General features: G+C 38.3%; 2 protein-coding genes and 1 long non-coding RNA gene across 8 annotated transcripts; 1 reads left to right on the forward strand and 2 right to left on the reverse strand.

Moving 5' to 3' along the window:
• The first annotated feature begins 3,590 nt into the window (after positions 1-3,590).
• On the forward strand, positions 3,591-4,517 carry LOC106334992. Of its 2 annotated transcripts, XR_001268702.1 has the most exons (4): positions 3,591-3,609; positions 3,763-3,832; positions 3,973-4,044; positions 4,113-4,517. It is a non-coding gene; the product is annotated as an uncharacterized LOC106334992 (long non-coding RNA). The 2 variants fall into 2 exon arrangements; XR_001268701.1 differs by having other exon boundaries at positions 3,597-3,832; positions 4,113-4,516.
• A 691-nt stretch (positions 4,518-5,208) lies between these two features.
• LOC106334990 (probable aquaporin PIP2-6) lies at positions 5,209-9,021 on the reverse strand. Its single transcript, XM_013773403.1, has 4 exons — positions 8,621-9,021; positions 7,012-7,307; positions 5,737-5,877; positions 5,209-5,644 (listed from the first exon to the last, which is right to left on the reverse strand). The coding sequence occupies exons 1-4, from the start codon at positions 8,919-8,921 to the stop codon at positions 5,516-5,518; spliced, it is 867 nt and encodes a 288-aa protein (XP_013628857.1). The 5' UTR covers positions 8,922-9,021; the 3' UTR covers positions 5,209-5,515.
• Positions 9,022-10,217: 1,196 nt separating this feature from the next.
• Positions 10,218-25,594, reverse strand: LOC106331336 (chromatin structure-remodeling complex protein SYD). 5 transcript variants are annotated; one of them, XM_013769665.1, is made up of 36 exons: positions 25,460-25,594; positions 25,063-25,229; positions 24,903-24,964; positions 24,523-24,644; positions 24,032-24,421; positions 23,809-23,864; positions 23,200-23,360; positions 23,051-23,115; positions 22,573-22,968; positions 22,317-22,474; positions 21,894-21,991; positions 21,505-21,690; positions 21,196-21,376; positions 20,931-21,107; positions 20,802-20,845; positions 20,574-20,630; positions 20,366-20,462; positions 20,076-20,248; positions 19,779-19,992; positions 19,541-19,666; positions 19,355-19,444; positions 19,049-19,165; positions 18,892-18,972; positions 18,686-18,793; positions 18,159-18,328; positions 17,893-17,971; positions 17,732-17,806; positions 17,482-17,579; positions 17,292-17,399; positions 16,980-17,037; positions 16,656-16,886; positions 15,498-16,548; positions 15,329-15,409; positions 12,759-15,245; positions 10,520-12,663; positions 10,236-10,449 (listed from the first exon to the last, which is right to left on the reverse strand). In XM_013769665.1, the coding sequence occupies exons 2-36, from the start codon at positions 25,171-25,173 to the stop codon at positions 10,423-10,425; spliced, it is 9,879 nt and encodes a 3,292-aa protein (XP_013625119.1). In that variant the 5' UTR covers positions 25,174-25,229; positions 25,460-25,594; the 3' UTR covers positions 10,236-10,422. The 5 variants fall into 5 exon arrangements, with proteins under 5 accessions (XP_013625118.1, XP_013625117.1, XP_013625116.1 ...); XM_013769666.1 differs by having other exon boundaries at positions 10,236-10,446; positions 10,517-12,663; XM_013769664.1 differs by having other exon boundaries at positions 10,218-12,663; positions 22,624-22,968.
• Positions 25,595-27,935: the final 2,341 nt, after the last annotated feature.

Raw genomic sequence — 27,935 nt, forward strand, 5'->3', positions numbered from 1 at the left:
TTTTGTGGAGGAATCTTTAATGGGCCTTGTTTTAATAGATTGGGCTGTTTTGGATTCTTTTGATTGACTTTTTTTTTTTTTTTTTTTGGTTTTCAAAACTTTGCCTCTTAAAACATCCAGAACACATTATTATCCAGGGCTCTTAAGAGATATCTTAGTATAATTAGAATTAGAAAAGAAAAATAACAATTAAGTTAAGGGACGTTTCTTATATAACATGTCTTAGAGCATGTTTATCAGCAGCCCTTAAGCTGGTATCTTAGGTTTAGTTGCATTAAAAATAAAAGAAAAACATGAATTAAACTAAGCTCCGTCCCTTAATTAAGGGAGCGAAGGCACGTCCCTTACGAGCCATGTGTCTATTGTTCATTGGATTGAAGAGAAGTGGGTCTGTCGGTTTGGTCTCTTTTCTTTTTTTCCTTCTTTTTTTTTTCCTTCACTCCTCTCTGCGTTCGTCGATTTCTCTTCTTCAAGGAGCTTTTCCTCAACGAAACGCCGGTGCTCCCGGAGGCTCTTGTCGATGATGGAATCGGCGTCCCCTCTATCAGTTTCTGTCTTCAACCAAGAAAAACGACGAGATCTAAAACTCGTGGTGGCTGTCGGAGACGAAAGAGAACGGTGACTGTTTCAAGCGAATCGAAAGGTCAAACCTTTCTCTCTGCCAGACGAAACCCCCCCCCAAGATTTTTTATAAAGGTAAAACCTTTGTCTTTGATCTTTTGAATTGGATATAACCTTTGTATTTGCTCTGTTTGGATAAACAGTTGTTTCAATTGGACAAAACCTTTCTATTTGCTCTGTTTTGATCTTTTCCTGTCTTTGTGTCTTTAGATTGGAAGAACAAGAGGCATGCTAAGGTTAAGGGAGGATATATGAAGAAACTCCAGAGTGATGGTTTCTCGGGCACCGTTGCATTGTCTTGTGATAGTATCTCAAACACATACCAATTGTTAATCAAGGTAAAAGCTATAGTTGAAGTGAAGTGGTGAAAGCACTGTGATTTGATAAATGGTGAAAGGTCTGTGATTTCCAGAAGAAGAGTATAGTTGTTGTTGTAGTCTTGTGTAGTCAGTCACGAGAGATGTAGTTGTTGTGTGTGTGTAGTCATGAAAAATGTATGTGTGTGTGTGTCACGAGAGATGTAGTTGTTGTGTGTGTGTTATCGTTGTACTCTTGTGTCACAAGACACCCTTGTAATTCACGAGACATACTTATAATTCATAAACAAACTTTATAAATCAGATACCATTCTTCTTTTTCTCAAAATATTGAAGTCTCCATCCTTTTTCTTGTTTATCTCACATTCTTCATCTCCATTTTCTTAACTTGTGTTCTTATATACCATCATTAAGAAACAACCAATAAACCATTAAAATTAAGAGTCTCTTAACAAATTTTTTATTTTAAATTTAATAGTTAAAAATTCACTAAGAACCACTTAAGAGTTTCACCAATAAACATGCTCTTATAATTATATTGGGCAGGAGATTTTGTAGCGTTCTTTCTTTCTCTCGTTCACCTATCTCCTGCCAAATCATTGTCGCCGTGAACCTCGTCATCCCATCGTTCACCGCAGAAGTACCTGTAAAGCAATGTCCTTTTTTCTCCTTTCCTCTATCTACACCTAAAATCTTCTCTGCTCCACATCTCGCGATGGAGCCACAGAAGGATTCAGCGACGGCTAATTGGGCGGCTGCACTGTTGCGTATAAATAATTCTTCAATTTCTCAGAGGAGGGGAGGAGATTAAGGTTTTGGAGATTGTTTGTCTATTTCTATTGAGTTGAAAATCGAAACCCTAGCCATTCGAGGATGGTTCTGAGATTATGCTGTTGAGGAGGCAATGGAGGCTTCTTTAGCTGCTGTGGACCGGCCACGAGGTGCTGCTTCTAATACGGTAATGGAGCTTCTTTGCTTCTTCTTTTTTTACGGCCACACATTTTTATCACGGTATGGTAATTATGGTTAGCTGTTCCTTGTATTCTTAAGTCCGTGATCATCATGAGGTTGTGAATATGGTGGAGGCAGAGTAATGAAGGATCTGTTGGATCTGTGAATATGGTACTGATCTTGAAGCAGGAGGTGAAACATCTCCAACACAAACTCGAGGAAGCCAGAGCTGATCTCAATGCAAAGGAAGCCAGGATCCAAGAACTAGAATACTCAAAGATTGAATATGAATTTGAAGGCATTTTCAGAGAAAGATCGAAGCTGGAATCAAGCACTTGGTGCCAAGAGAGGGGTGTTTGTCGACAATAGAGAGTATTGTATATGCGATGAAGGAGATGGGTGAAGATACTGAAAGTTTGGATAATATGTTGGATGTTTTTGAATCCATGGTTGGAGATCAAAGAAGATGTAAAGATGAGGACTTTGGAATTTTTTTTTTAAAAACCTTTAGTTAAGAAATTAGCATTGGAGTATATAAATGTTAAAATCTCTTAACTAAGTTTCTTAACTCATATTTACTACTTAAAAGGTAAATAATATTAATGATGCTCTTAAATGTGTCTCTTAGCATAATTATAATTTAAAAAAGAAAGAAAAATTGTAATAAACACAAGAAAGTATCTTAATTAAGGATGGCAAGAACGGTCTCTTCTCTTCCTCTCCGTGTCTCTACCGTCTCCATCTCCTTTCTCTCTTCATTACCTCTCTCCGAAGTCTCCTCTCCTTCACATACCCTTCGAATCCCCTAACAAAATGTTTCTCTAACACTTCTCAGATCTGTAGCATCTCCTTTCTAGCTTTCTCTACGCTCTTCTCTCTTTACAAAAAAAAAAATCTAGAAACAGATCATCTCTGTTGATGGCGAAGCCTCCACGTCTCCGTCACCGCATCTCCTCGTCTCCGTCACGCCTTGCTCTCTCGTCTCTCGTCTCTGGTTGCAAGGTGGAGCAGCGTCGAAGGCGGCAGCGAATTCTGAGATTCTATCCAATTGGCAGAAATGAAGGAGACATAGGAAGAGGATGACAGCTCAGATCCCGAGTTTCTCTACCATATGGCGTCCACTGCTTCTAACTCTGTTCGAAAACGCGGCTGAAGCGGCCGGAAAGTCGCCGGAAAAACGTGGTGCAGCCTCCAACCGTGGCGATTTGATCCTAGGCGCTTACTTAATCGGAAAGTTTTTGAACTCATCGTTACTGTCGATTTGGAATCGGAAACTGATTATTCTTTAACAAATTAGTTACATATTGATTAAAACATATAAGATTAACAAGAAAAACAATAGAAATCGCAAAAAAAAAAGGAGAGGCAGCTGTAATTTGTTCTGAGAATCGCAGATGTGAGGAAGAAGATAAAGTTATTTCTGTAATTTCAATTTCATTTAACCTAAAAACTGATTAAATAGACAAAAAACGGACTAGGGGTTTGAACCTGTGGTGGGTGAGGCATAACAAAGAAAGCTGACCACTACACCATGCACCATTATTGTCAATATTTCACCTATTTAATATATAAACCCATAAAAACGTGTATAAGTACGTTAAATTACTTCCCGATTAATCCCCGTATAATCCCTGATTAATTGATTCGGCGCTAGGCCCTGTCCGAACGCACGCGTTACGCCTAGCGCATTTCCGAACATGGTTTCTAAGCTGTATAGATGGTCCTCACCTCGAAACCCTAGTATATAGGAATCGTTGTAGCTGTGTTTCTTATCTGATTTCTTGTGATTGTTTTGGTGGCAGATGATGTTAGGTTTCTGCAAAGTTAGTTTCATTGTAAAATTAAAGGGCTTTTTATCTTCTTTTGTGTTTAGGTTGGAGCTGTAAGTGATGAAAGTGTTGAACGTTCGAGTCTGTTGGATCAAATAGAACTTGAATTTGAAGGTATGTTAAGATCTCAATCTCTATTTCTCATAGTGATTGTGTTTATGGTTTAATAGGACGTTGAATCAAGCAAATGCCTTCTAAACATAGAAAGTCAAATCTTTGTTAAGTCTCGGTGATTGTTTCTACATTAATTGCAGCTCATCTCAATGGTCAACCAAGCGGGATCTGATGGTGTCAAGGCTGAGTCCAAGGACGGTGAAGACCTATATGTATGAACAACCTCCTCTTTTAAATGAATCTTTTGTTTCTTTATGTTCTTACGTGTCTCTTGTTTCAGCTGCTGGGAGACAGAAGATCATATTGGAAGACATGGTTGCCTAAGACATGTTTTGTATTAAAACAGAAACAGATATAACTATGCACACAGGCTGCAAAGGTGGACTAGGGACAAGTAGGTGTCTGAGAAGGTGCTGGCTCTTTTGGTTGGAATATTGGAGTGCAGCATGGGCCTCTTAAGGTATTCAGATTAGTTTTACTTACCTTTCTTGTGAGGTAGATGTTGTCTGTTTGATCTAAAAGTCCTCTGTTTATTTCTGTTTGATGAGCATCTCTCTTTTGTTTGTGTGTTTCAATACAAACTTGGATGGCTTATTCGTTTCATCTATGGTTAGACACGTACTCGTTTTTTATAGCTTGTTGAGAATATAACATCCAAGCCATTTTCTTTGGAGAAGAAAGTTAAGTTGATGGAAGATGTTGCATAATTTTTTTTTAAGAACTCTTAATTTAGAGATCAGCATTGGAGCATAAAAATGTTGGTGTCTCTTAACTAAGTTCTTAACTAATATTTAATATTTAAAAAGTCATTAAGAGACCCTAATGAGATTCTAGGGTTAATGATGCTCTTAGATTTTATATAGAGTATATATGGTTGAATGAGTTGAATTAATATAATTGTTTGGAGGAAAAAAATAAGAATGTTGGTTAATTAGTTACTATTCTCTCTTTGTTTCCTAGTAAGTAACACTTCATCTGTTTCATAATAAGTGTCATTCTAACATTTTTTTCTTGTTACACAAAAATTGTCATTTTACATTTCTAATGCAAATTATATTTACTTTCATTTTAAAATTAATTGTAAACTTCATTGATTTTTTAAATAATTTTATTTATCTCAAATACTATATTGGTCAGAGAGGTATAATTAATAACAATTTATATATATTTCAGCCATTTTCTTAATCTGTGTGAAAAATATCAAAGTGACATTTATTCATAAACGGAAAAAATATTATTTTAGTCTAAAAGTATTAATGTGAATGCTGACAAAAAATATTTCATTTACGTACCGAAATGAATAAAGACAGATGTTGTGGAAAAAAATTTGGGTTTTAAATTATGTGAGAAATGTTAAACTGTATTTATATTAGAAGGAAGAAAGTGATATTAAATAAGTAGAAACTTAATAATTTTGATACATCATACATCAAATATAGAAGCATTGATAAGTACAGAATATAAATCACAAATACATCAAATGAAAACATACATTCTACAGGCGTGGATATTGCAAATTGGTTTATAAAGTCACCCTCAAACCTCCCCCTCAAAGTAACAAATACGACACTAAATGTTACTCACCAATAAAATTTTATTATTATTACTTGATATTTTTTTTTCCTTCCTTCCTAGCCCAAAGAAATCTTCACCACTTAGATAGTTTGAAAAAAAAATCAAATTCTAAGCGTGAAGCTCGTGAAGCTGGCTCCTGACTGACCCATAAGCCTTCATAGCACCAGCTCTCAACACAAACTGATGGTACAAAGCTGCAATGGATGCTCCCACAAATGGACCCACCCAGAAGATCCACTGCATTTAATTATAATAAATTATAACTCCATTCATAACCTAATTAGGGCTCAAAAACGAGTATTAGTTATAGAGTGGTAAAAAATACGAACTTGATCATCCCAAGCCTTTTGATTGTTGTAGATGACTGCAGCTCCAAAACTCCTAGCCGGGTTAATTCCGGTTCCAGTGATTGGGATTGTGGCTAAATGAACCATGAACACGGAAAATCCAATTGGCAATGGGGCTAATACCTTCAATAAATTCATTTCAACACAAAACAAATCAGTTTCGTGTGGTTATTAACAATTATATTGACATCAATTTGAAGGAGGTATATGTACAAGTATTATTAGAATAGTCAAGAGAATGAGTGTGTACTGTGTACAATGTTGCATAACTGAAAGATTTTGGTTTTGTAATGAATCATTCTTGAAAGGAGATGTTAAGATCATGGAACATGCATGTATGTACAAATATGCATGTATGTACAAATACATATAACACATGGGTCGTTGTGAACAGTGGACCATTTACATACAAAGACATGTGAATGTGATGAAGGGACGTGAATCACAAAGATGTTTTTTTTTTTTTTGAACAAAGATGTTATGTCTTTATATCTTGAAAGGACGTCTTGGTACCAAAGAAAGATACAAGAGATGAATGAAAAATAATTGGACACAATTTCGTCGTTTATCTCATAGAAGAAATTAGACGCTACACTTATTATTACTTGCTCCGTATTATTTTCGTTTAGGCCAAAATGGCTAGAAGAGGTCGTGTTCAGTATTTAACTATTTATAGTGCTTTCTAGAGCTGGCACTAGATTCTGTTACGTCCCTGGGTCCAAAGTTGCGACAACGAAATCAAAAAATATCCTGATCTCTTTCCAACTTTGATTGGCATCACTAGTATTATATTTTAAGAAAAAATAAGTGGAGAAAGAAAACTATCAATTTTAGTTCGAAATACTTAGCATCTTTAATTTCTAGTTAGTTGTTATAGTTTTAAAAGTATTTTGAGTTAATTAACAACTTTTTAAATCTTTTAAAATAGTACACAATTAATTGTTCCGTATATACTTAGAATATTATTTGTGGTAAGACTATCTTTGTGGGTATCTAGAACTTATAATTTAGACAATTCGTAATAAGATATATAGTCATTGAGTCTTTCAATTTTTTTGCTGGATTTCTCATATAGAAGACCTCTCTTTATTTTTTTTACATTCTCTCACATACTTCTTATTCTTTTATTATTAGATTTTTTTGGTGAGAGACTCACGCAAGAACTCACCATCGAAGATACTTTTATAAAAATATATTTAAACATCAACGGTTATAGTTTCTATGGAAATATAAAGTAAAAAAGTTGGAATTGCTTACAGGAATGTGAGAGTCACGGGCATTACGCTTGGGGTCTGTAGCTGAGAAGACCGTGTAGACGAGGACAAAAGTGCCGATAATCTCAGCACCAACACCAACACCAACGTTGTATCCATCGGCGAGGACGTTGGCTCCACCGCCATAACGGTTGTAATAAGTCTTCTGAAAGACTTTCACCAAACCAACTCCGCAAGTCGCTCCGAGACACTGAGCCACTATGTATGATATAGCTCTCACCAACGACACTTTGCTAGCCAAGAATAGTCCAAACGTCACTGCGGGGTTAATGTGCCCACCTATGTACACACACACATGTATATATGATTATTAATTTCATTAAACCAGCTGAAACAGCTGAGGGTTAGTATTTTAATCAAGTAAGCTAATTACTTCCTCAGTTTTTTTTTCCTTTGAAATTGTGAACTTCGGTGTGTTTTCACTAGCCCTGGGACGGATCCGGATATCCGGGAAATTTAGGGTATCCGGATCCGGATCCGTCGGATCCGATAATATCCGGATCCGGATTCGTGGTTTCCGGATATCCGGGTTTCGGATATCCGTCTCGATATTCTATTATCCGCGGATATCCGGATCCGGATCCGGATCCGTCAAAATAATTAAAAATAAATTTTTTAACAAAAAATACTAATTTTTTTTAATATAATACATAAATTAAATATTTATAAATATATTTATATATGTTTATAATATTGTAAAAACTAAAATATTATATTATAAGATTAATTCATGTATAAATATTAATATATCAAATATAAATATTAATAAAATTAAAAAATTTAATGTATTTTAAAAATACGGATCTGGATCCGGATATCCGGACCTAAAAATTAAGATATCCGGATCCGGATTCGGTTTGCACGGATCCAAGATTTTACTATCCGGATTCGGATCCGGACACCCCGGATATCCTATTTTCGGAGCGGATCCGGAGCGGATCTCGGATCGAATCCGGATTTCGGATAATAAGTCACAGGCCTAGTTTTCACACTCTCAGTAAATATTTGGAATATCAAATGTAACATCAAGTAATTAAAGTTGTTGATTTAATATAAATTTTACATTGAAATGAACTTATTGGTATGCGTGAATTATGAGATATGGAACATTAATTTTACGTAGGACTAATAAAACATTAATCTTCTTGAAAAAAAATCTGAAACATACATCTTTAGAAACAGCTAAATAGGTGGGAATATAAATTTTGTAGAAAGCTATGTTTTCTTACCACATCTGTATAGTGGTCATCATTGTGTTTCATTAATCATTAGAGGATTATAGTTGTTTCATTTAGTTTTTTTTTTTGGAAATATTGCTTCTTTGTTACGAGCCTCTTAAGAGCCTTGAATTATGATGCATGTTCATTAACTAACTATGCAAATTATGTAATGGCCCATAGGTCTCGGATACCCAGGTTAATCAAAAAAAAATCATGTAATGGATTTGTGAAAACTTATTGTTTTAACTGCTAAAAATCTGAAAACTCACATAAGATGAAATGAGAGCTATATGGTCGATGGTACTAAAACATCTATAGAGGATGCAAAAGATGGATATTACTTATAAGGAAGCAACAGAGAAGAAAATAGACCAGAGATGCCTGCAGTGCAGTAGACAAGGATGAAGATCATGCCACCGAAGGCCCAAGAGATGCCAAGAAGGCCGACGCTGGCGCAGGCTCCACCACCCGTTTGGAGATCCGTCTGGCTCTTGAAACCGATGACTGTCAAGACGGTGATGTATAGAAAGAGGAGAGTAGCTATGAACTCAGCGATCACTGCTCTATAAAAGGACCATTTGCCTAGCTCCCTCGCCTCAAAAATCTTAACACGCGGTGGATCTTGGTAATCCTTGCCGGACAACGACTCCTCCTCCGTCAACTCTGTCGACATTGTTTAGTTTTTTATGCGGTATATACTTATGTAGCTTCCACAGAGTTAGAGAGAGAGAGAGAGAGAGAGAGAGAGAGAGAGAGAGAGAGAAGGATGAAGGGATGTGGGCTGATGTTCATAGATGGTGAGTGGGTGTATTTATGGAAAAATATGGCTTCAGAGTTTTCCTCTTTTGCCCTGAGGTACTATATTGCTATATTTTTGTCTAAAGAATAAGTTTTTAATTTATTCTGATACATTAGCTGCTGTGTAAATGGTGAATATTTAACTTAGGGGTTTTAAATAATAGGGGCATTGCCTCCGCGCAAGCGCGGAGTTGTAGACAGAGTTCTTATTTCATCTCAATATTTGCTAGGGTTATTGTAGTTGTGAATTTTGCGTTTTGAGTTGTTTTTCAAGTTTTTTTTATTGTTATAGGGTTAGAGTTGTGATGATAGAACTGTGTATGCATTGTTCTCCACTTATGAATGACTAAACTGTGTTAGTAATGTGATTGATATAGTTCGTGTTGTTGTTTTGTGTCACTGAGACTTATTGTTTGTTTGTCTTTTTAATTTGTTTCTTGTACTGTTGAGAGTACATAAATTATATTAAAGTTGTTGAGAGTATCTTTTGTTTCTGGATATTTTTTTTCTAGTTTAGTTGTGTAAGTTGTGTGTATTAAGTAATAATTTTTAGGGAAATTACTTAAAATGACTCTAATTAATCCTGAAATGACTAGATTAACTCATATAATTTTGAAATTACTAGATTAACTCTTGAAGCATGCAAATTTACGATTTTGCCTTTACTAATAATTATATCCTAATTAAAAAAAAATATTTAATACTATAAGAAAGAAAAAAAGCAAGCACTTTACCTTTGTCGGGTTTCTCCACCTACGGCGAAACGCTCTCCTTGTCGTCTCCTTCACCTCCATCTCTGTTGGTCCCTTTTCCTTCACAACCGGCTTCGTCTCCGTCACCAGCGTGACTCGACTGTCTCCGCCATCCTCCACGATAACTCACCTTCGTCTCTTCCTACTCGACAAACCCGAAATCGTTTTCACCTCAATCACATCCGGCTTCAACTACAAGTTACTCTAATCTGTGAGTCTTTGATATATGCTATTCGAATTTTTGTTATCATAGATTAATTGATTGCATGTTGAAATTTTGGAACCCTAATTCCCAGTTTCATCTCACTGACTTTCAGATATTAAATGTTATCTACATCAAGCTAGAAATGCCTCCAAGAAAACCTGATACGGTTTCTATACGAAATTTATGCAGATACAGGCAAGTAGACTGGATTGGATGATTTAGAAGCTGTTAATTTGCCGTTTTAATATGCACTGCAAGTTTAGATTTATGTTTCTTAGGTGATACAAGCACCTCGATAAGCGGCTAACATGCAGCTAACGCCACATGACTACAAATACTTGTTTTGAGTTGCTGAATTAAGATTATTATACTTCTACAACATAATCCAGATGGAGTAAACTAAACGTCTGCAACGTCTTTTAACTCCTCTGATTTGCTCTCTTCGGGGACCAAGGGATTTGATGGTTCTGAACTTGGTTCAACAGCAGCAGAGATGGAGTTTACTGATTCTGGCGGTGCCTCTGAATCCAAGTCGGCTGATTCGCTAGTTCCAACACATTTCTTACTATCTCCTTTAACGTCAGATTCTGAGACAGAGCACTTAGCCTCTGATTCGTCTAAACCACCAACTGTTGGATCCTCCACTGGCAAGCTTTCCTCATTCTCTTTCTGGGAACTTAATGCTGAAGACAAATGCTCTTGTTGCCCCTCCGATTCTTCTTTCTCCACCAAGACACCAGTGGCCACATTATCTTCAGATTGATCGCTTGCATTACCAACTTCACCCATCTGTGTGGGCTCCTCGGTTTCATCTAGATTTGTGGACACAATCTCTGGCTGAACGCTGGCTTCACCATCAATCATGTCTCTATCTTCCGATGGGTTCTCAGCCTTGTTCTCTACCTCTGAAGATAAATTCTCTTCTTGATCCTTTGATTCTTCCTTTTCCTCCAAGACACCAATGGCCACATTATCTTCAGACTGGCCGCTTGCATTACCAGCTTCCTCCACCTGTGTGGGCTCCTCAGTTTCAGCTACATTCATGGAAAACTCCTCTGGCTGAACCGAAACATTAAAACCGCTGGCTGAACCATCGGTCATGTTTATCTCTTCTGGTGTGTTTTCGGCCTTAGTCATGTTTATCTCTTCCGGTGCGTTCTCGGCCTTGGTTTCTTTCTCGGAACTTAATGCTGAAGACAAATGCTTTTGTTGATCCTTTGATTCTTCTCTCTCTTCCAAGACACCAATGGCCACATTATCTTCAGACTGGTCGCCTGCTTTACCAACTTCCTCCATCTGTGTGGACTCGTCAGTTTCAACTAGATTCCTGGACAGATCCTCAGGCTCAACAGAAACATTTATACCGCTGGCTTCACCATCAATCATGTCTGTATCATCCGATGGGTTCTCAGCCTTGTTCTCTTCCTCTGAACTTAATGCTGAAGACAAAGGCTCCCGTTGATCCTTTGATTCTTCTTTTTCCTCCAAGACACCAATGTTATCTACAAACAGGTCGCTTGCATTACCAACTTCCCCCATCTGTGTGGGCTCCTCAGTTTCAACTAGACTCCTGGACAAATCCTCTGGCTGAACCGAAACATTAATACCGCTGCCTTCACCATCGGTCATGTTTATCTCTTCTGGTGTGTTTTCGGCCTTGGTCTCTTCCTCTGATCTTAATGCTGAAGACAAATGCTCTCCTTGATCATTTGATTCTTCTTTTTCCTTATCTTCAGGCTGGTCGCTTGCATTACCAACTTCCCCTACCTGTGTGGGCTCTTCAGTTTCAACTAGATTCATGGGTAAATCCTCTGGCTGAACTGGAACATTTTTACCGCTGGCTTCACCATGAATCATGTCTCTATCGTCCGATGGATTCTCAGCCTTGTTCTCTTCCTCTGAACTTAATGCTATAGACAAATGCTCTTGCTGATCCTGTGATTCTTCTTTTTCTCCCAAGACACTAACGGCCACATTCTCAGAATGGTCACCTGCATCGCCAACTTTTCCCATCTGTGCAGGCTCCTCAGTTTCAATTAGACTTCTGGACATATCCTCTGGCTGAACCGAAGCATTCATACCGCTAGCTTCACCATCAATCATGTTTTTCTCGTCCGATGGGTTCTCAGCCTTAGTCTCTTCCCCAGAACTTAATTCTGAAGACAAATGCTCTCGTTGATCATTTGATTCTTCTTTTTCCCCCAAGACACTAACGGCCACATTATCTTCAGAATGGTCACTAGCATCACCAACTTCTCCCATCTGTGCAGGCCCCTCAGTTTCACCTAGGGTCCTGGACAAATCCTCTGGCTGAACCGATGGATTTATATCAATCATGTTTCTCTCGTCCGATGGGTTCTCAGCCTTGTTATCTTCCACTGAACTTAAGGCTGAAGACAAATGCTCTCGTTGATCCTTTGATTCTTCTTTTTCCCTCAAGACATCAATGGCCATATCATCTTCAGCTCGGTCACTTGCATCACCAACTGTTCCCATCTGCGCAGGCTCCTCAGTTTCACCTAGGTTCATGCACAAATCCTCTGGCTGAATTGAAACATTTATGCCGCTGGCTTCACCAGCAACAATGTTTCTCTCGTCCGATGGGTTCTCGGCCTTGTCTCCCTCTATCACTGGTAGAGACGAAGGGGAGTCTGTACCTACTAAAAATAAATTGAAAGATATATTTAGAGTTCTTTTTTTTCCCCTAAAGTAGTCATGCTACAAGATGTGTCATTGATTTAATGAACGTGCATACCTCCCACTTGCTCTGCAGAGAAAGGCAATTGAACTGATGCATCCACCATCTCTGTGTCGGCGGTACTAGCTTCTCCACCAAGTTTACAACTGTCGCCTCCTAGAATTGAAGCAGATTCTCCAGAATCTTGTTCTGCATTGGCAGAATCAGATAGAGGACTGCCATAATCTTCATGAACAAGTGATATAGAGTTCTTATTGCCAGTGTGGGTCTTTAGTCCATCAGTGTGCGGCATCGATAATTGGATTGCAGCAGAACTTGGTCCAAGATCGCATATCTGATCATCCGGACTCTCACCTTCTTTACGTTTTGCCTCGTCCTCTTCACTCGTCTGATTTGTAGTATCGAGAGATTTGCTATCCACATATGAACTTTCATCAATTCTCATTGGAGATCGTTGAGATTCCTCATAACTTCTCTCGAGCACATGAGACCCAACTGTGGGCTGCACATTCATCTGTTCTACTGGAATCAAGGGGGTAGTTCCTTTTTTATCACCATCGATTTCTTCACCCTTACCTTCAGTAGATAGATTTGTTACTTGCTGTTCTGTTGGCAAAGGTTCTGTAGTTGTCAACGATGCAACAGAATCGGATAAAATATCTCCTGAAGACAGTTGCACCACAGAAGAATCCGCTTCAACACCAGATATCTTGACAAGGTCATTTCCGGCATCTGCAACAACCACAGACAACTCGGTGCCACTATCCCTGTTTGTAACCAATTCAATCTGACCACCAGACCCAGGGTGAGCAACATCTGAGATTAGATTTTTCTCATTCATCGGAAATTGTGAAGATCCGGGATTGTGAACACCACAAGACGTCTCTTCAGTCACAATCTGGTCTGCAAGAGCTTCCTCAGTCGAAGTATTAGGTGGACAATTCGAAGTATGGCCTCCAGAAATCATTTCAGCCTTTTCGGAAGAAACAGCATCATCGAAATTAGTAGGATTTAACTGCAGATTTTTTTTTCCGGCCGTATCACCCAATTGAGACCTCACACCTACGGCATCCTTTGCCTCCTCAGGATCAGGGACACACTTCAGATCATCGGAGTTAGATGTCAGAAGCTCGCTCTCTAGAACTTTTTCAGATATGGAAACACTCATCTCCAAACAGCTTTTAGTCACAGAATCATTCAAGTTTTCAGGTACCTCTGCACTAGTTCCAGAAAAATTGCTGCCACCACCAATTTCAGAAGAACTTGTAGGAGTAATGCGACAATCCAAATCAGCACCGCTAGGTTTATGGATTTCAGGTGACTCTGGTTTCTTTGGAGAACCATGTTCAATGGATGCTGAAGGCATTTTCGAATCTTCAACAACACAAACAGAAGAAACTGGAACAGTTTCTGAGGAATCCTTCGATATCAGTTCAAAATTTTCAGTCATCTTCATTGCTTGAGGAGAAACTGAAGGTGATATAGATGGCCCTGCCTGTTTATTAGGAGCCTCAGCGGAATCAGCATCAGGTGTTGGTAAGCTTTGCACATTACCATCATTCTGAGGCTCCGGTGATTGACTATCTTTGTTTATCTCAGGCAAAACCTCGTCTACAGGGCTTTTGGAATCAACCGGGACAGTACCTTGAGCTGGAGGATCATCAGGCTGATCAACAGGAGACTTAGATCCAGGTGAAAGTTTTACAATTCCATGGACCAGCATAGAAGAATCTGAAATTTTATTTTCTTCTGAAACACTGGAAACAGATGCTGCTATTTGTACCTTGGGATCAGTTGATGTTGCTACTTTCTGTTCCGTCTCAACTAACTCGCTACCCACATGACGTTTTGAGTCAACGAGCATAGTATCTTGAGGTGTTATATCATCAGAGTGAGAAACAGAAGCCTCAATATCAGACGAAGTCTTAATGATCTTATCAGTCATGACTGAAGACTCAGACTTTTGCTTCTCTACTGAAACACTGGAACTGATTGTTTCTACTCCCAAGTTATGATCGGCAGGTTGGATTATATTCTCTGCCTTGCTGGTCTTAGCTATGTGCATATTCATCGTTTCCGAGGATTTTCCATCTGGCTCATTTATTACCGTTGTTTCAGAAGCCTCCCCAACTTTATGCTTTAACAGGGAAGTCTCCGAAAATATCTCTTTCATGACACGAGCAACATCAGTCACATCAGTGGTTTGTTTCCTTCCAGTACCAACAACACCTGATATTTCTTTTCTTTTTTCCTGACTTGTACCGGCAGACGAGTGTGCAAGTGACGGGTTGAAATGGGGTTGTTCTTGGACAACATCAGACTTGTGTCCAACTGATGTAATTTTGGATCCTGATGAATCACCAACCTTGACCTCGGTTTGTGGTGTTGATATTGTACTCCGTGCAGAAGAGCCATCAGCAGCAGGTGAAGCTTGAACATGTCTCCTTCCTCGCCGTCTAGGAGTTTCTCCTCTGTTTGGCGTCTTCCGACCTTGCCTCTTCACAGGCATGGGGGCAGGAGGAGAAAGAACACTGGCGCCTTGAGCTGCAAAACATAACCAGTATGTAACGGTTAAATAGAGAAATCAAAACAGTTTAATTGAGTTTCGATGTTTAAAATATTTGTACCTTCAACTGTAGAACCAACAAGGTGGGGACTCAATGGCTGATTAGCATTTAAAGGTGCAGTTGTCTGACTTTGACCTGGGCCTGCCAAAAAAATCCAAAAAAATGGATGCTGTTAAGATTCTTGTGAATAATATCTTCTAAACAATTAAGCGATGTGCTAGTTATATACCTAAAGCAGTAGAGCTTGGTGTGTTAACTGGCTGTTTTACAACTCCTGAACCCTGGTTATTTCTTACATCTGGAACAGCAGGCTTGTTCTTTATAGAAGCTGCCTTTTTTACCAAGGAATCCTCCGATACATTTAGCGGCTGAACATGTGATCCAGATCCAGAACCAAAACCAGGCGGTGCATCTAGCTGGCTACTTTCTTGTAGGGAGACAGCAGGAGAGGGCTGCACAGCAGTAGTATCAGAATGTATGGAAGGCCCCGACTCAAGATTAGAACTACTTGCTTTAATAGGCTTAGGGACTTTTGCATCAATAGCAACCGAAGAGACGGGAAGAGTTACTAAATTGGACGCTACAGGATCACCAGAAAGAGATGCTCGGGTATTAGTTCTCTGAGTACCTATGGAACTGTCAGCACCCTGCAACATATTTTCCATTCTCCTTCCTCTACCTGCACCACGTCCCCTGCCTCTTCCCCTGCCCCGACCTCTCGTTGGCATTGGGGAAGAATTGGAAGCTGGAAGTGGTTGAAAACCAGGTGGAACAGATAAATCAGGGGAAGTAAGACTTCCAGAGGCAACATCGGAACCAATAACTGGTGATGATCTGGCATCCCCTGTTGCATGTGTCCTGCCTGGAACTGATGCAGATAATTGATTCGGCGTTTTATCAGCTCTTTTTGGCCTGCCGCGGCCCCGTTTTACAGGTTCTGTTACTTCTTTCAGTGGCTGCTGTGATTTCTGTAGAGGTTCCACGGGTTGTGGAGTCAGTGCCAATGCTGTAGATGTAGGGAGCACTGTGTCACCAGTGCTTCCAGCCAGATTATCTACTTTATCAGTTGCCAAACTCTTTTCACCAGTGTTTCCAGTCAGAATATCTACTTTATCATTTGCCATACTCGTTTCACCAATGTTTCCACCCAGAATATTTGATGTAGCATTTGCCAAGTTCTTCTCACTTTCTTCTTCCTTGCCTCTGGGAGAATCGGTTGACTCAGTCTGGCACATCTTTTCAAATTCCTCCTCTGTCAGTTGCTCTTCATAAGATCGAACCTGAGAAGTTGCAATTTTGCCAATTTTAAGTAATTAGTAAAGGTGATACCAGCAGCATCATAGTAAGGTACAAAATTGAATGTTTAAATAAAAAAGACTCAACAAACCTCTCTGGCACGTTTGCCTCTTCCATATTGCTGAGTATCCAAGCTTCCTACGGAACCACCCTTCCGCTTCATGCCAACATTTGGTTCTACTGCAACCATCGGGACATTATTCATTTTCATTGCTTCATAGAGCAGTTTTAAGTCATCCTCAGTAACAAGACGAGAAGGGATAGGTGGTATGGGTGCAGAACTTTTTGACCCTGACCCCTGTACCAGGCTCTTCCAGGTTTCCTACAGGGCCATGGCAGATTAAAATAATATCATAAAACCTTAATAAAATGGAAAACCAAATTTAAAGTTGTTGAGGAAAACAGGAAAACATACCATCTCATCTTCTTTTCTTTGATTGTCGATGGATTCAAAAATATCAATCTCTGACTCCCTAGAAAGACAACGGAAATGTCAGATCTACAAGAAATGCATGGAAAAGTAAAGAGAGTAAAAGTGGAGAAACTCAAGCCATTTAACAGCGAGCACATGAAAATACCTAGTATGGAAAACGACAACAGAAACTACTTTACATTAAGAAAGTAAACACATTCAATAAACCCGTCTGAAGTAATCATAGTGAAAATTTAAGAAACCAATATATATGCACAGGTAATATTCTACAAGAAATGATAAACCAGCAGTCACCTTCGGGCTATAATATCATTTAAGGCATCATCGTCCAACACTGGAGCAGCCTCCTCTTTCTTTGACTCACGTAACAGGGATTCCAAATATTCCTTACGATCTTCGGCGCTGTTACAAAACAACAACGTGATTACATTAGAAAGTTGGTAGCTAGTACTCTTGAAGTAAAAATGGATGTCTCTGGGTTTACCTTGTGTTATTGTCAAAGAACCCAGCAGTTATACTCTGGTTAGCAACTCCAAGCTTATGTTCGGCTGAAGCTCTAACTTGCTCCTCAACAGTATTGACCTTAAAAAACAAGAAAGAAACTAAGTCAGACGATTTTAATAAACTAAATATAGTCATGAAAAACAACAATAGATTTATGAGAAGTGCACTAAATTAAGAAGCCACATATCTTTACAGGAATTTAAATTCCTTGCAAACAAGAGCAAACTAACCGTTTCAAAACGAAGAACTAGAACATCTCTTTTCTGCCCAATCCGGTGAGCCCTTGCTTGAGCTTGTAGATCAACCTGAAATATAAAATATATGCTCTTCAATATCCGAACTGATGTCCACAGCAAACTATAACTTGACATGAAGGACTGCTATGTCTAACCTGAGGATTCCAGTCGGTGTCAAATATTATAACGGTATCAGCAGCTTGAAGATTAACTCCTACTCCACCAGCCCGTATGCTGAATTCCCATGAAAGATTCAGTTATCACATCCAGATACTTATGAGTATTAAAGCTACTTTACTATGACCGGTAGAGAATTTAATGACAGCGCTTACAACTTGTAATTTCTGAATGTAACATGAATCATTCTGATAGAGCATAGAGATTTTTAAAGAAAAGCGAGCCATGAAAAATCATGTGTTACCTCAACAAGAAAATGAAATATGGTGAATCAGACTTGTTAAATCCGTCAATAAGAGCACCGCGATCACCCCCAGATGTGTGCCCATCTAACCTAAGGTATTTGTATCCCTTGAAGGTGAGGTAATCCTCCATAACATCAAGAAGCCTCGTCATTGTTGAAAAGAAGAGAACCTGCGGAAATTCATGCCAAAAAGTAATGAACACTTAGATGCATCTGCAGTCAAATTTGGGTTGACATGCAGCAGAGTAATAAATAATGGCATCCTTGTGCATTTCACAAGAAATAGTATTCTGCATAGTTAAAGAAGCAATAAAGCAAAGGAGAAATCTAGTTGAAATATACTAAGCTTACTCCCAAAATTATAAATGCCTCGTGCAAACAAAACAAATATAAATAAAATTCATGTGGCCAATCTCTAAGAGACCAGGGCACTGGAAGGTACATTAGCAAATTACATGAAATCTCGTAATACAACTTGAATTAGAAAAAACCGTTTCATTAACATGATAGTGAAGAAAAATCATTACCCGATGGTCTGTTGCTTTTAGTTTGGGCAAGAGCCGGTCCAACATCTCAAGCTTCCCACACAGTCTTATTACCGGAGGCAGATAATGCTCAGGAATTAAGCTATTGACCTAGAGAAAGTGAATTACGCAGACCCTTCATCAGAACTTTCTTTATTCCCTAACCAGAAGTTCTTTGCATTTACGTAGATTTTTAGGGGAATTATTACCTCCTCTGTATGAAGTTGGCTGAGATATGGATGATTGCAAATATTTCGAAGCTCCATCACTGAGTTGTGCACTGCACGCGACTGTAAAAAGAAAACTAACTAAGAAATAACTACATAGTATAAAAAATATGACAATACGCAGAGCACAAAACAGCACCTTCATGTTTCCAAGCGAGCCCAGATTATCCTCAACTCTCTTCATCAACAGCTTCTGATATGCAGAAGCCTCGCACCGTATGAGTCTCTCTATCTTTTCAGGAAGTTCATTTTCAACCTACCAAAATAAATTAGATGATGCAGTTAAATTAAAGTTAACACAAAAATACTCAGATGCATGCATTTTATGGCAACATCCTACCAGATCACTAAAATACTGAAAGCGATACTAGAACGACATGGTTGGAGACTACAAAATGAAAGGGGAAAAGGAACTATGTTGAATGGCAAATATCATGTTATGAACCTTATGTTTCAGCCGCCGCAACACGAATGGTCGAAGAACTTGGTGAAGACGATTGATAATCAGCAGATTCTCCTCTTCCGATAGCAACGCCTACTCAAATGGCAATCACAAGGTTGTAGTTAAAACCACAATGTCTTAAGAATAGTATAACCGTTGTTATCTGTAAAAGAAGACAGTCAATGCTACCTCTTCAGCAGAATTATCTCCATTACTTTGAAATGGTTTGTTAAACCACTGTGAAAAGTCTTCTGATGAGTTAAATATATTAGGCAACAGGAAATTAAGCAGAGCCCACAATTCTTCCAGGTTGTTCTGTAAGAGATAGAAATACTGAGATGATGAGTAAATGTCAACGGCATAAATTAGTAAAATCAAGAGCATGCGGCATAATAGAGGTTAGAAGGAGAATGGATGAAATATGTACCTGCAATGGTGTCCCAGTTAACAGGAGTCGGTGGGAGCTATTGTAGTGTTTCAGGTCCGCATTTAACTTGCAAGAAGCATTCTTTATGCGATGTCCTTCGTCAATAATAATGTAATGCCAAAGGATCTTGCTTAATTTAGGCCTATCGTGCTTGTTCATTAGATATTCATATGTTGTCAGAAGCACATTAAACTTCTGATGAACAATTTGCTCCCTGCAATTAAAAATAATAATAATAATGAACCTTTAAATCTTAGACATAAAGAACAACAGTAATTGAACTTTTCTCATCAGTACTTGAAGAGCTTGCGCCTCTCCTCCGGAGGGCCACAATAGACAATTTTCTGAATTGTAGGGGCCCAAAAGTTAATTTCTGACACCCAGCCAGGCAGTACAGAGGATGGTACAACAACCAAGAAGGGACCTCTATCATTTTTTGTGTCCATCAGATAGCAAATCAACGAAATAACCTGTAACAAGAAATAAAAATATATATAACTTATACAACAAACGCATCTTATAACCAATTTAAAACAAATATATCATGTGCACATATGTACCAAATGCAAATAGGTGTCATTAAATACCTGAACAGTTTTCCCGAGACCCATCTCATCAGCTAGAATGCCATTTAAATGATTGTTGTACAGGGAAAGAAGCCACCTTAGGCCATTCATTTGGTACCTAGGAAGACAGATTTTGTATTTTTAAGCAACCCACAACATACGTGTAACAATCTGGCAGGTGCTCAAACGTATAGCTATAGGAGTAAAAAGCGGGTAACGGTCCACTTACTCCCTCAATTTTCCACCCTTTAGGGAAGCTGGCTGCTCGCTAATATTTTCTTTTATGCTGAAAAAGCAAAATATTCCTTATAAGCAGAGGAAAGATGATCAAACAAAACTCTATTTTACAAACAACATAACAACCATTTTGGATAAAAAGCGAAGGGAAAAAATGACAATCACGGTATGATTGAATCAGAAAACTATAAAAACTAATTATAGGAAGAAGAAAGATTACCTGTGAGCCATCAAGTAGTATTTTTCATTGCTTTCCAGGTAGTGCTGTTTAGAATACAGATGGTAACAACATCAGAAAAAGATGGGAGGAAGGCTCAAAGAAAATGTAATCTTAGGAACGATGACTTGCCTTTGCCTGGTCACCCTCATCGTCATTATCAACAGTTTTATCCTCAACAGGTGCCTCATCTGCCTCATTCTCAAATCGACTGGCCAACGATTTTGCCTCCTTTAACTTGGATCCAAGCTTTTGAAGGTACTTCTCTGTCTCTTTGAGTAGTTGCATCACTCGATCTGACTTCGCATCCTATATATTTTCACCCATCGACCTTATTTCACAGCCAAGAAGAAGTAACGTAACCCTAAAACTTCCAAAGTTAGTTCAGAGATCAAACCTGCACCATACGAAGATAACCCTCTACATCATTAATCTTTAACAAATTAATCTTCTCCCGCTGAATTTTGTCGATCTTTTCACGATGAAAGCGTTCCTTTCTTTTGTGGAACTCCTTTACGTATCTGTTGAAGCCCTTCCACCTTTCTCTCCTAGCTTTGGATAAATCATCTAGCCTTTCCCTAAAACAAGGTTCAATCAAAATTTGATGTTTAAAAAAGTTAAAACTCAATACATTAATGTTCTATTAGGCTCACAAAACAGGTCAAGAGAAAAATATGACTTAAGATGGAAAACTAATTGCAGTTACTTGTGAACTTCTATCTCCCCAAAGAACTCCTTCTGCCTCTCACGAATTCTCCTCTGTCGCTCTTCCTTCATCTTCTGCTCATACTTCTCAAGCTGTCTAATCCGCCGGCCATGCTTATGTTTTTTATATGACTTTAGGTTCTCAACATCATTTGCAATAGGTTTGAAGAAGTTGTGAAGAAATTCACTGCAACAAATTAACAAAGAATTAGCAACTGAGAGATGATATGACAAGTTGAACATACAGATAAAATTTGCATTTCCGTCTAGCAGTTCAGAATAGCTAGTTGAATGTCTTATAACCTCGACATATTGGGATATTAGGCATTAAAAGAAGGTGACACATCCAACCAATGAGAAAACAATCTTAACATTTTTTAAACCAATTACCTTCTCAAACGACGTTGCAGACTCAACAACTGAAGCTTTTTCAGTTCTATTACACTCTTGGTCTTTGTAGATATATCCTCCGAGGAAGTAACAGATTCCTGCATATGAAGAGATGTACATTAGTCCAAAAAATATTCGCGAGTTACTTCAAATGTAAAACTAAGAAGCAATTGCAAAACAAGCAAAATTATACATGGTCAATCATTTACCGGATAACAATAACATGTCTATCTATATACAGATATAGATATATAAATATGGCTATTAATCTTCCAATCATAAGAAAAAAGGGTATAGAAACCACCAGAAACAACACGCATAATGCATAAAGTTGAGCACGGAAAAAAAATAAGCAGTACTAAGAAATAAGAGTCGAAACTATTACAAGAAAAAGTAAGACAAAAGAAAGGGCAAAAGAGAGACCTTCAACTCATTGAACCGTGCACCAATTGCCTGGTCTGCTTTCTGCTGTTTAAGACCCCAACTCCGATCAACCAAAAGTCTCTTATTCTGTCGATCCATAATCCACTTCTGTGACATGGTGTACTTAGGCGGCGGTAGCATGTTACCTTCCCCTTGATCTGCAAGGTACCAAACATCCATATTAGAAAATTATCAACCACAATAATCCAAACTTTTCTATCATCAACAATTCGCTCATCTAAGGTGGTCCACTGACCTGGAGCACATAATTCGTCTGATTCAAAAGTGAAAGTTGAGGAGTCATTACGGTTAATAGTTCCGGGCCACCCCACCATCTCTACTGGTGCGTGTTTGGTTACACCGCCTGAAGAAGAAGCCAGCTCAGAATGACTACCAGAAACCTGATTTTGCGCTGGAGCGTCTGGAGTGTTAGATGCCAGAAGAAGCTTTTGTCCATCAGGAAATATGGCATTTGAGATTTTGTCCTCCAATCGTGGGATCGCTGTTTCTTTTGATGAGAAGTCCATCTCAGCCAATCTTCCGGTAGGATTATCCATTCTTGCTGATGGAGCTGAGACTTCGACAATGCTACCCGATTCACTGAGAGAATGTGTTCTTCCTTTCTGATCCAAGAGTTCTCTGCGGAAACCATCTGTATTGCAGGACAATTAAAATCCAAGAGAAGGCATATCGAAATAACTAAGCAAATAACCGAAGAGAAAGCAAATAGTTACCATCTTTGGGGAAGACATTTCCAAGGGCGATATCAATGTGCAGCTTCTTTGGCATCAATCCATTTCTAGGAGAAGGAAATCGGTCAGACCTTTTCAGAGTAACAATTGCGCCAAACAGAATAAACAAGAGGTTAGGAGACTGAAATTACCTGAGAGCTAAGAACACAAGGCACTGGGCTCTGAGCTGCTTCAATTGTTGCTCTTTAAAAAGTTGACCTGAAGGCGGAACATCCTCTGCTGCGACAGATTTTCCAGTATCCCTATGAGCTGGAGGCCTGATTGCTGTGATTTCACTGTTTTGCCATCCACCCTGCCATTGAAACGAACATGCCGCGTCAAGAGGGCATTGTTATTAACTAGGCTTAGGCAGAAGTAAAAGAGAAGAAACTTTTGTAGAACTATATACTTGGTTAGACTATATGCATGTAAGATCCAAAACCTCATCGAATGGAAGGTTTTGACAGAGATTGCGCTTTTGGAAAAGAATGACCAATAGAAATTCAATAAACTTATCTTAAAAATCAATGAAAATAAGGGAAAAAAGAGATGAGATTCTTATGAGAGGGACAAATACTTCCGCAAATAAGTCATCATGTGACACGACTGCATCTCCTTATTCAAATTTCAAAAATATTTAGTGCAACGAATAAGATTAGTGCAAAGTCGTACCATATGATTTCAACAAGCAAAATGCTATGAATACAGCATGTAATGGAAACCAAAGGATGCCAACAAACTCATAGTGTAACGGTATATACCTGAGGAGTCGTGTATGCATCTGATGACAAACCGACATGCAAATTCTCAGCGTCACCTGGGTTTTAGTAAGAAAAAAAAAAGTATACAATTAAACTAACGAGTTAGCAATTAACGGCATGCACAAATAACAGCATAGTAGGATGCAATGCTGTTATCCTTAACTTAGAAATTATAAACAAAAAGGTTAAGTTAAAATTTGTTGATTTAAAAAAAAAAAACCACCTGTAGCAGGCATTTCCACTTTGCTCATTTTTCTAGTCTGGTCATCAACTGTCCCATGAGTATCAAATTGCTGAGAATTATCCATATTCTGATCCCACGAAAACGATGATTCACCCCTTTTTCTCTTTGCACCTGACTTGGCATCTCTTTGATTCATTGTCTCATTCCTATCGTGAGACTGGGCATTTCCCGGCTTAGAATCCAAGCTGGATGGACTGTCATGATCGAAGGATCTGTTACTTCGAGTTCCAGGCCCTTGGTAAACGGCTTGTGATGCACTGGTTGATCCACCAAGCTGCCTAGCAGAAGTGAATGCATCATATTTTGACATCTCATTTTCAACTAGACTTGCTTTGGACTCATTGTTAACTCCAGCGACTTGAGAAGATCCTGTATGAAAATTTAACACAACAATAAGACACAAGTACACGAATTTTCACATTAAAAAAAAAAAAAAAACTCTAAAAGAGAGAATAGATAAATAAATATACCAGCAATATGTGCAGATCCAGAATCTTCCATTTGGGTACTACTACCACCAGCATGAGGAAGACGAGGGGACGTCAAAGCTTCAATGTCAAGACCATGTTGATTGACCACAGTCTCCATTGCCCTAGAAGTTTTGGAAAGAAAACATCAGAAGAGCTAAAGTGAAAACATGAACAAAAGTTATAATTCTCTAAAGCACGAAATGAATAACTATTTGCCACATTGCAAGTGAATTAAGACTTTCATGAAAGCTTAGGTACTTAATCGAGACAACTTTGTAAATGAGAAAACCAGCAAAGTTTCAAGTCTCGGCTAGTAATATAGACACCGTATGTAACCAACTCTCCATCACCACAAGCAGTGTCTTAGTGCAAAACAATACCTTGATATGACTTGATACGGCATTGAGTGTTCCTTCCCACTGGTTTTCATGTGCTGCAATATCTGAAGCAATCAAAAAGAAATACATAAAGTGAAAGCAAATGGTTAAAACCTCAAATCAAAAAAAAAAAACTAAGCCACACAGACAGACAGACACACACCACATAGAGTTTTGTGGCTAGCTTCGAAGGTTCATCTTTGGAATCTTGAATGAGCTTGTGCAGAAACTTAGCTGCCTCCAGCTCAATATTATGTGAAGAAGAAGACGACATCTTTAAATTCTTATTACACCAGCAACAACCACATCATGTAAGAAAACCCTGCATCACTGAAACCCAACTGATAATTAGATGACACATCATGCTCATAATCTCCGACAAAAAGCTATCATCTTTGGTTCGTAATTGAGTTAATAGAGCGAGAAAAACGAGAAAAGTCGACGACTTTCCCCCAGGAAAATGCAACCCTAATCAAACGAGAGTTGATGAAACCCAAATCGAAACCCTAGAAAGCGATCTGACGGCAAAATAGGAAGAAGGAAGAGCTTTAGAGCTGTACCCAGTCGGAGATCTGAAGGTATGAGCGACGAAGGAGAAGGGAATTCGAGGCGAGAGCGAGATGGGAGTGAAGGCGTGTGAGAAATGGCGTCGTCGCTTTGAGGAACCAATAAAAGAAAGCGAATAGAGTTCCTGCTTGAATAACGAAGAGTCTAAATATAAACCACTGTATATTAGCTTCTATTTATTAAAAAACGAAAAAAAATCTTAAACATTTAGATACTTCCTCGATTTTAAAATATACATGTTTCAAAAGGGTAGTGTTCGAGTAAAATCTAAATTGTGTAACTGATTATATTTTATAATTTGTTTTATAATTATATAAAATGTTTAATAATATTTGAAAATAAATTTATCTTTTTAATATATGTGTTCTTATCTACGACATTTAAAATAACGAATATGAATATCTCAAAATTGAAAACTCTATCTATTATATTTTTTTATTTACTTATATCCTACCATAATTTTCTGGATATTTTGGATAAAAATGCTCTTGAATTCTAATACGGACTATGATTTCTATTATTTATTGTTGTTTTACAAAAATCTATTTTTAATTATTTAAAAAACAACAACAAATAAGAAAAGTTTTAAAACCTTGCAACATGTCTACAATTTCCATCATCAATCCCAGAATTTTTATGATAACTTGCTTGTCAACTTAAGTGATCATACCAGTAGCGGAGGAAAATCTTTAAGGAAGGTCAATTTTGAAGTTAACATAGATTATAGGGGTCATTTAAAAGGTGCAATAATTATCTAGATTTTTAAGAATTATACTAGTAAACTCTTTTAAAATAAAAAAATCTACACTTGCCAATACATTGGCTCCGCCACCAGTCATTTATGCAAAGGTGATTTTCTATGACAGATTGAGAAAATAATAATACAAACATTGGCTATCATAGACGACACTTATGTCTTTAGGCTGTTAAAGTTGGGACATTGATTCATATACCTTAACATTCAAAGATGGCTCTCAAATATGTGCCATGATACATTCTTCATCGATGTCTTGTCACCGTCTTTTGGTTGCAATGTAAACACTGAGTTTTCACTTATTTTGGGGCTGGAAGAGAGATTTTTTTGTTTTTCTTCTTGTTTACATTTCTTTTTAGTCCGTAACTTCTTATTCCTAGCGTTGGAAAGTAATTTCATGTGGTCAAGATTTTGTGACCTTCTCTTCCAATCTTGGTGCTTCTTCATCCTTTTAGATTTTAGTGTTGTAGTTAGTGAATTTTGGGGTTCAAGCTTTGTACACTTTAGGCTCTCTTCACTTACCATGTCTTTTTGGTTCTTTTTACTTAGTTTATGGTGTTTGCTTACTATGCATATGCATTCATGGTTGTACTCGGTTTGACTGGTATTTAAGTCGTTTTCGTTATGTTAAGGTTTAGCTTTGTGTTCTTTTCCGTGCTTACGGTTTCATGGGGTGCGGGTCATGAAGTTTTTAGTTCCAACGTTACATTTGTCTTGATTTGTAATTGTGATTTTTTTTTATTCTGCGACTGATTGTTGTGAATTGTGATTAGTCTCCGCATGTTTGATTTGTTATGAAACTCAATGTTATGAAAGTGATTAGACTTGGTGTTTGCTTTGCTATGAATCAGTCATTGGGCTTCTATAGGTGACATGAATAGCATTACCATGATTCTTTTTTCATCTAAATTTTTTTATTCAATATTGTAACATAAAAGTTAATATAATATATTGTATTAACAAAACCAAAACAAACTCTTAAAAATAATCTAATCCTATTGAAAATATGATATGACAAATACAATCCATATTTTAGTTGGATGTTGCGAATACATTGATATCTGAATGATCTTATTCAGCAATTTTTAACAATCGAAGTGTTTTTCTGCTTCACAACGAGCTGCAACCACTTTCATTGTCTACAATAAAAATTATCCGATTGAAAAAATATTTTTTTCTTTGGTAATTAATTTTTAAATCACCATTATTGATATCTTTCATATTTTCATTGTGTTATCCATTCACCCATGTGCATTTTGATCATATAGACTAGGATTTAGCCATGTTTAGGTTGCATTTTGCATGCATGAGTCTTTATTAGGTATTGAAGTACCGCATGGAGTTCTTGGAGACATTTGAGTGCGTTTGGAGCTCAAAAGAGGTGATAAAGGTGATCATTGGACGAGCAGTACATGGGAGCGACCCTACCGGAGCGACGCCAAGAACTCGCTGTGCCCTACCTCTCAAAGCGACCTTACCAGAGCGGTAACACGAGGTCGCTCGCCATTTTCGCTTCGGAGTGACCTCCTAGAGCGACAGGGCGAAGTCGCTTCAGCTCCAGAGCGACCTCACCACAGCGACACCCAGAGGTCGCTCGGGGTTGTGTCGATTTGAGAACGACGTACAAGCCGGGAGCGACGTCCCACAACGACTACCAGAGGTCGCTCCCAGCACCCAGAGCGACCTCCCGGAGCGACGTGCCGAGGTCGCTCCGC

The sequence above is a fragment of the Brassica oleracea genome, chromosome C3 (assembly GCF_000695525.1).
Source record: "Brassica oleracea var. oleracea cultivar TO1000 chromosome C3, BOL, whole genome shotgun sequence".
Taxonomy (NCBI): Eukaryota; Viridiplantae; Streptophyta; class Magnoliopsida; order Brassicales; family Brassicaceae; genus Brassica; species Brassica oleracea.

Coding starts and splice junctions, on each gene's coding strand:
- LOC106334990 (XM_013773403.1), bottom strand. CDS start 8,921: ATGTCGACAGAGTTGACGGAGGAGGAGTCGTTGTCCGGCAAGGATTAC. Junction 7,308..8,620: donor CTGCACTGCAGGCATCTCTG/GTCTATTTTCTT, acceptor GTGTGTACATAG/GTGGGCACATTAACCCCGCA. Junction 5,878..7,011: donor CCCGTGACTCTCACATTCCT/GTAAGCAATTCC, acceptor AATTTATTGAAG/GTATTAGCCCCATTGCCAAT.
- LOC106331336 (XM_013769662.1), bottom strand. CDS start 25,173: ATGTCGTCTTCTTCTTCACATAATATTGAGCTGGAGGCAGCTAAGTTT. Junction 23,865..24,031: donor AGTGGAAATGCCTGCTACAG/GTGGTTTTTTTT, acceptor ACTAAAACCCAG/GTGACGCTGAGAATTTGCAT. Junction 17,400..17,481: donor TTCTTTGACAATAACACAAG/GTAAACCCAGAG, acceptor GTTTTGTAACAG/CGCCGAAGATCGTAAGGAAT.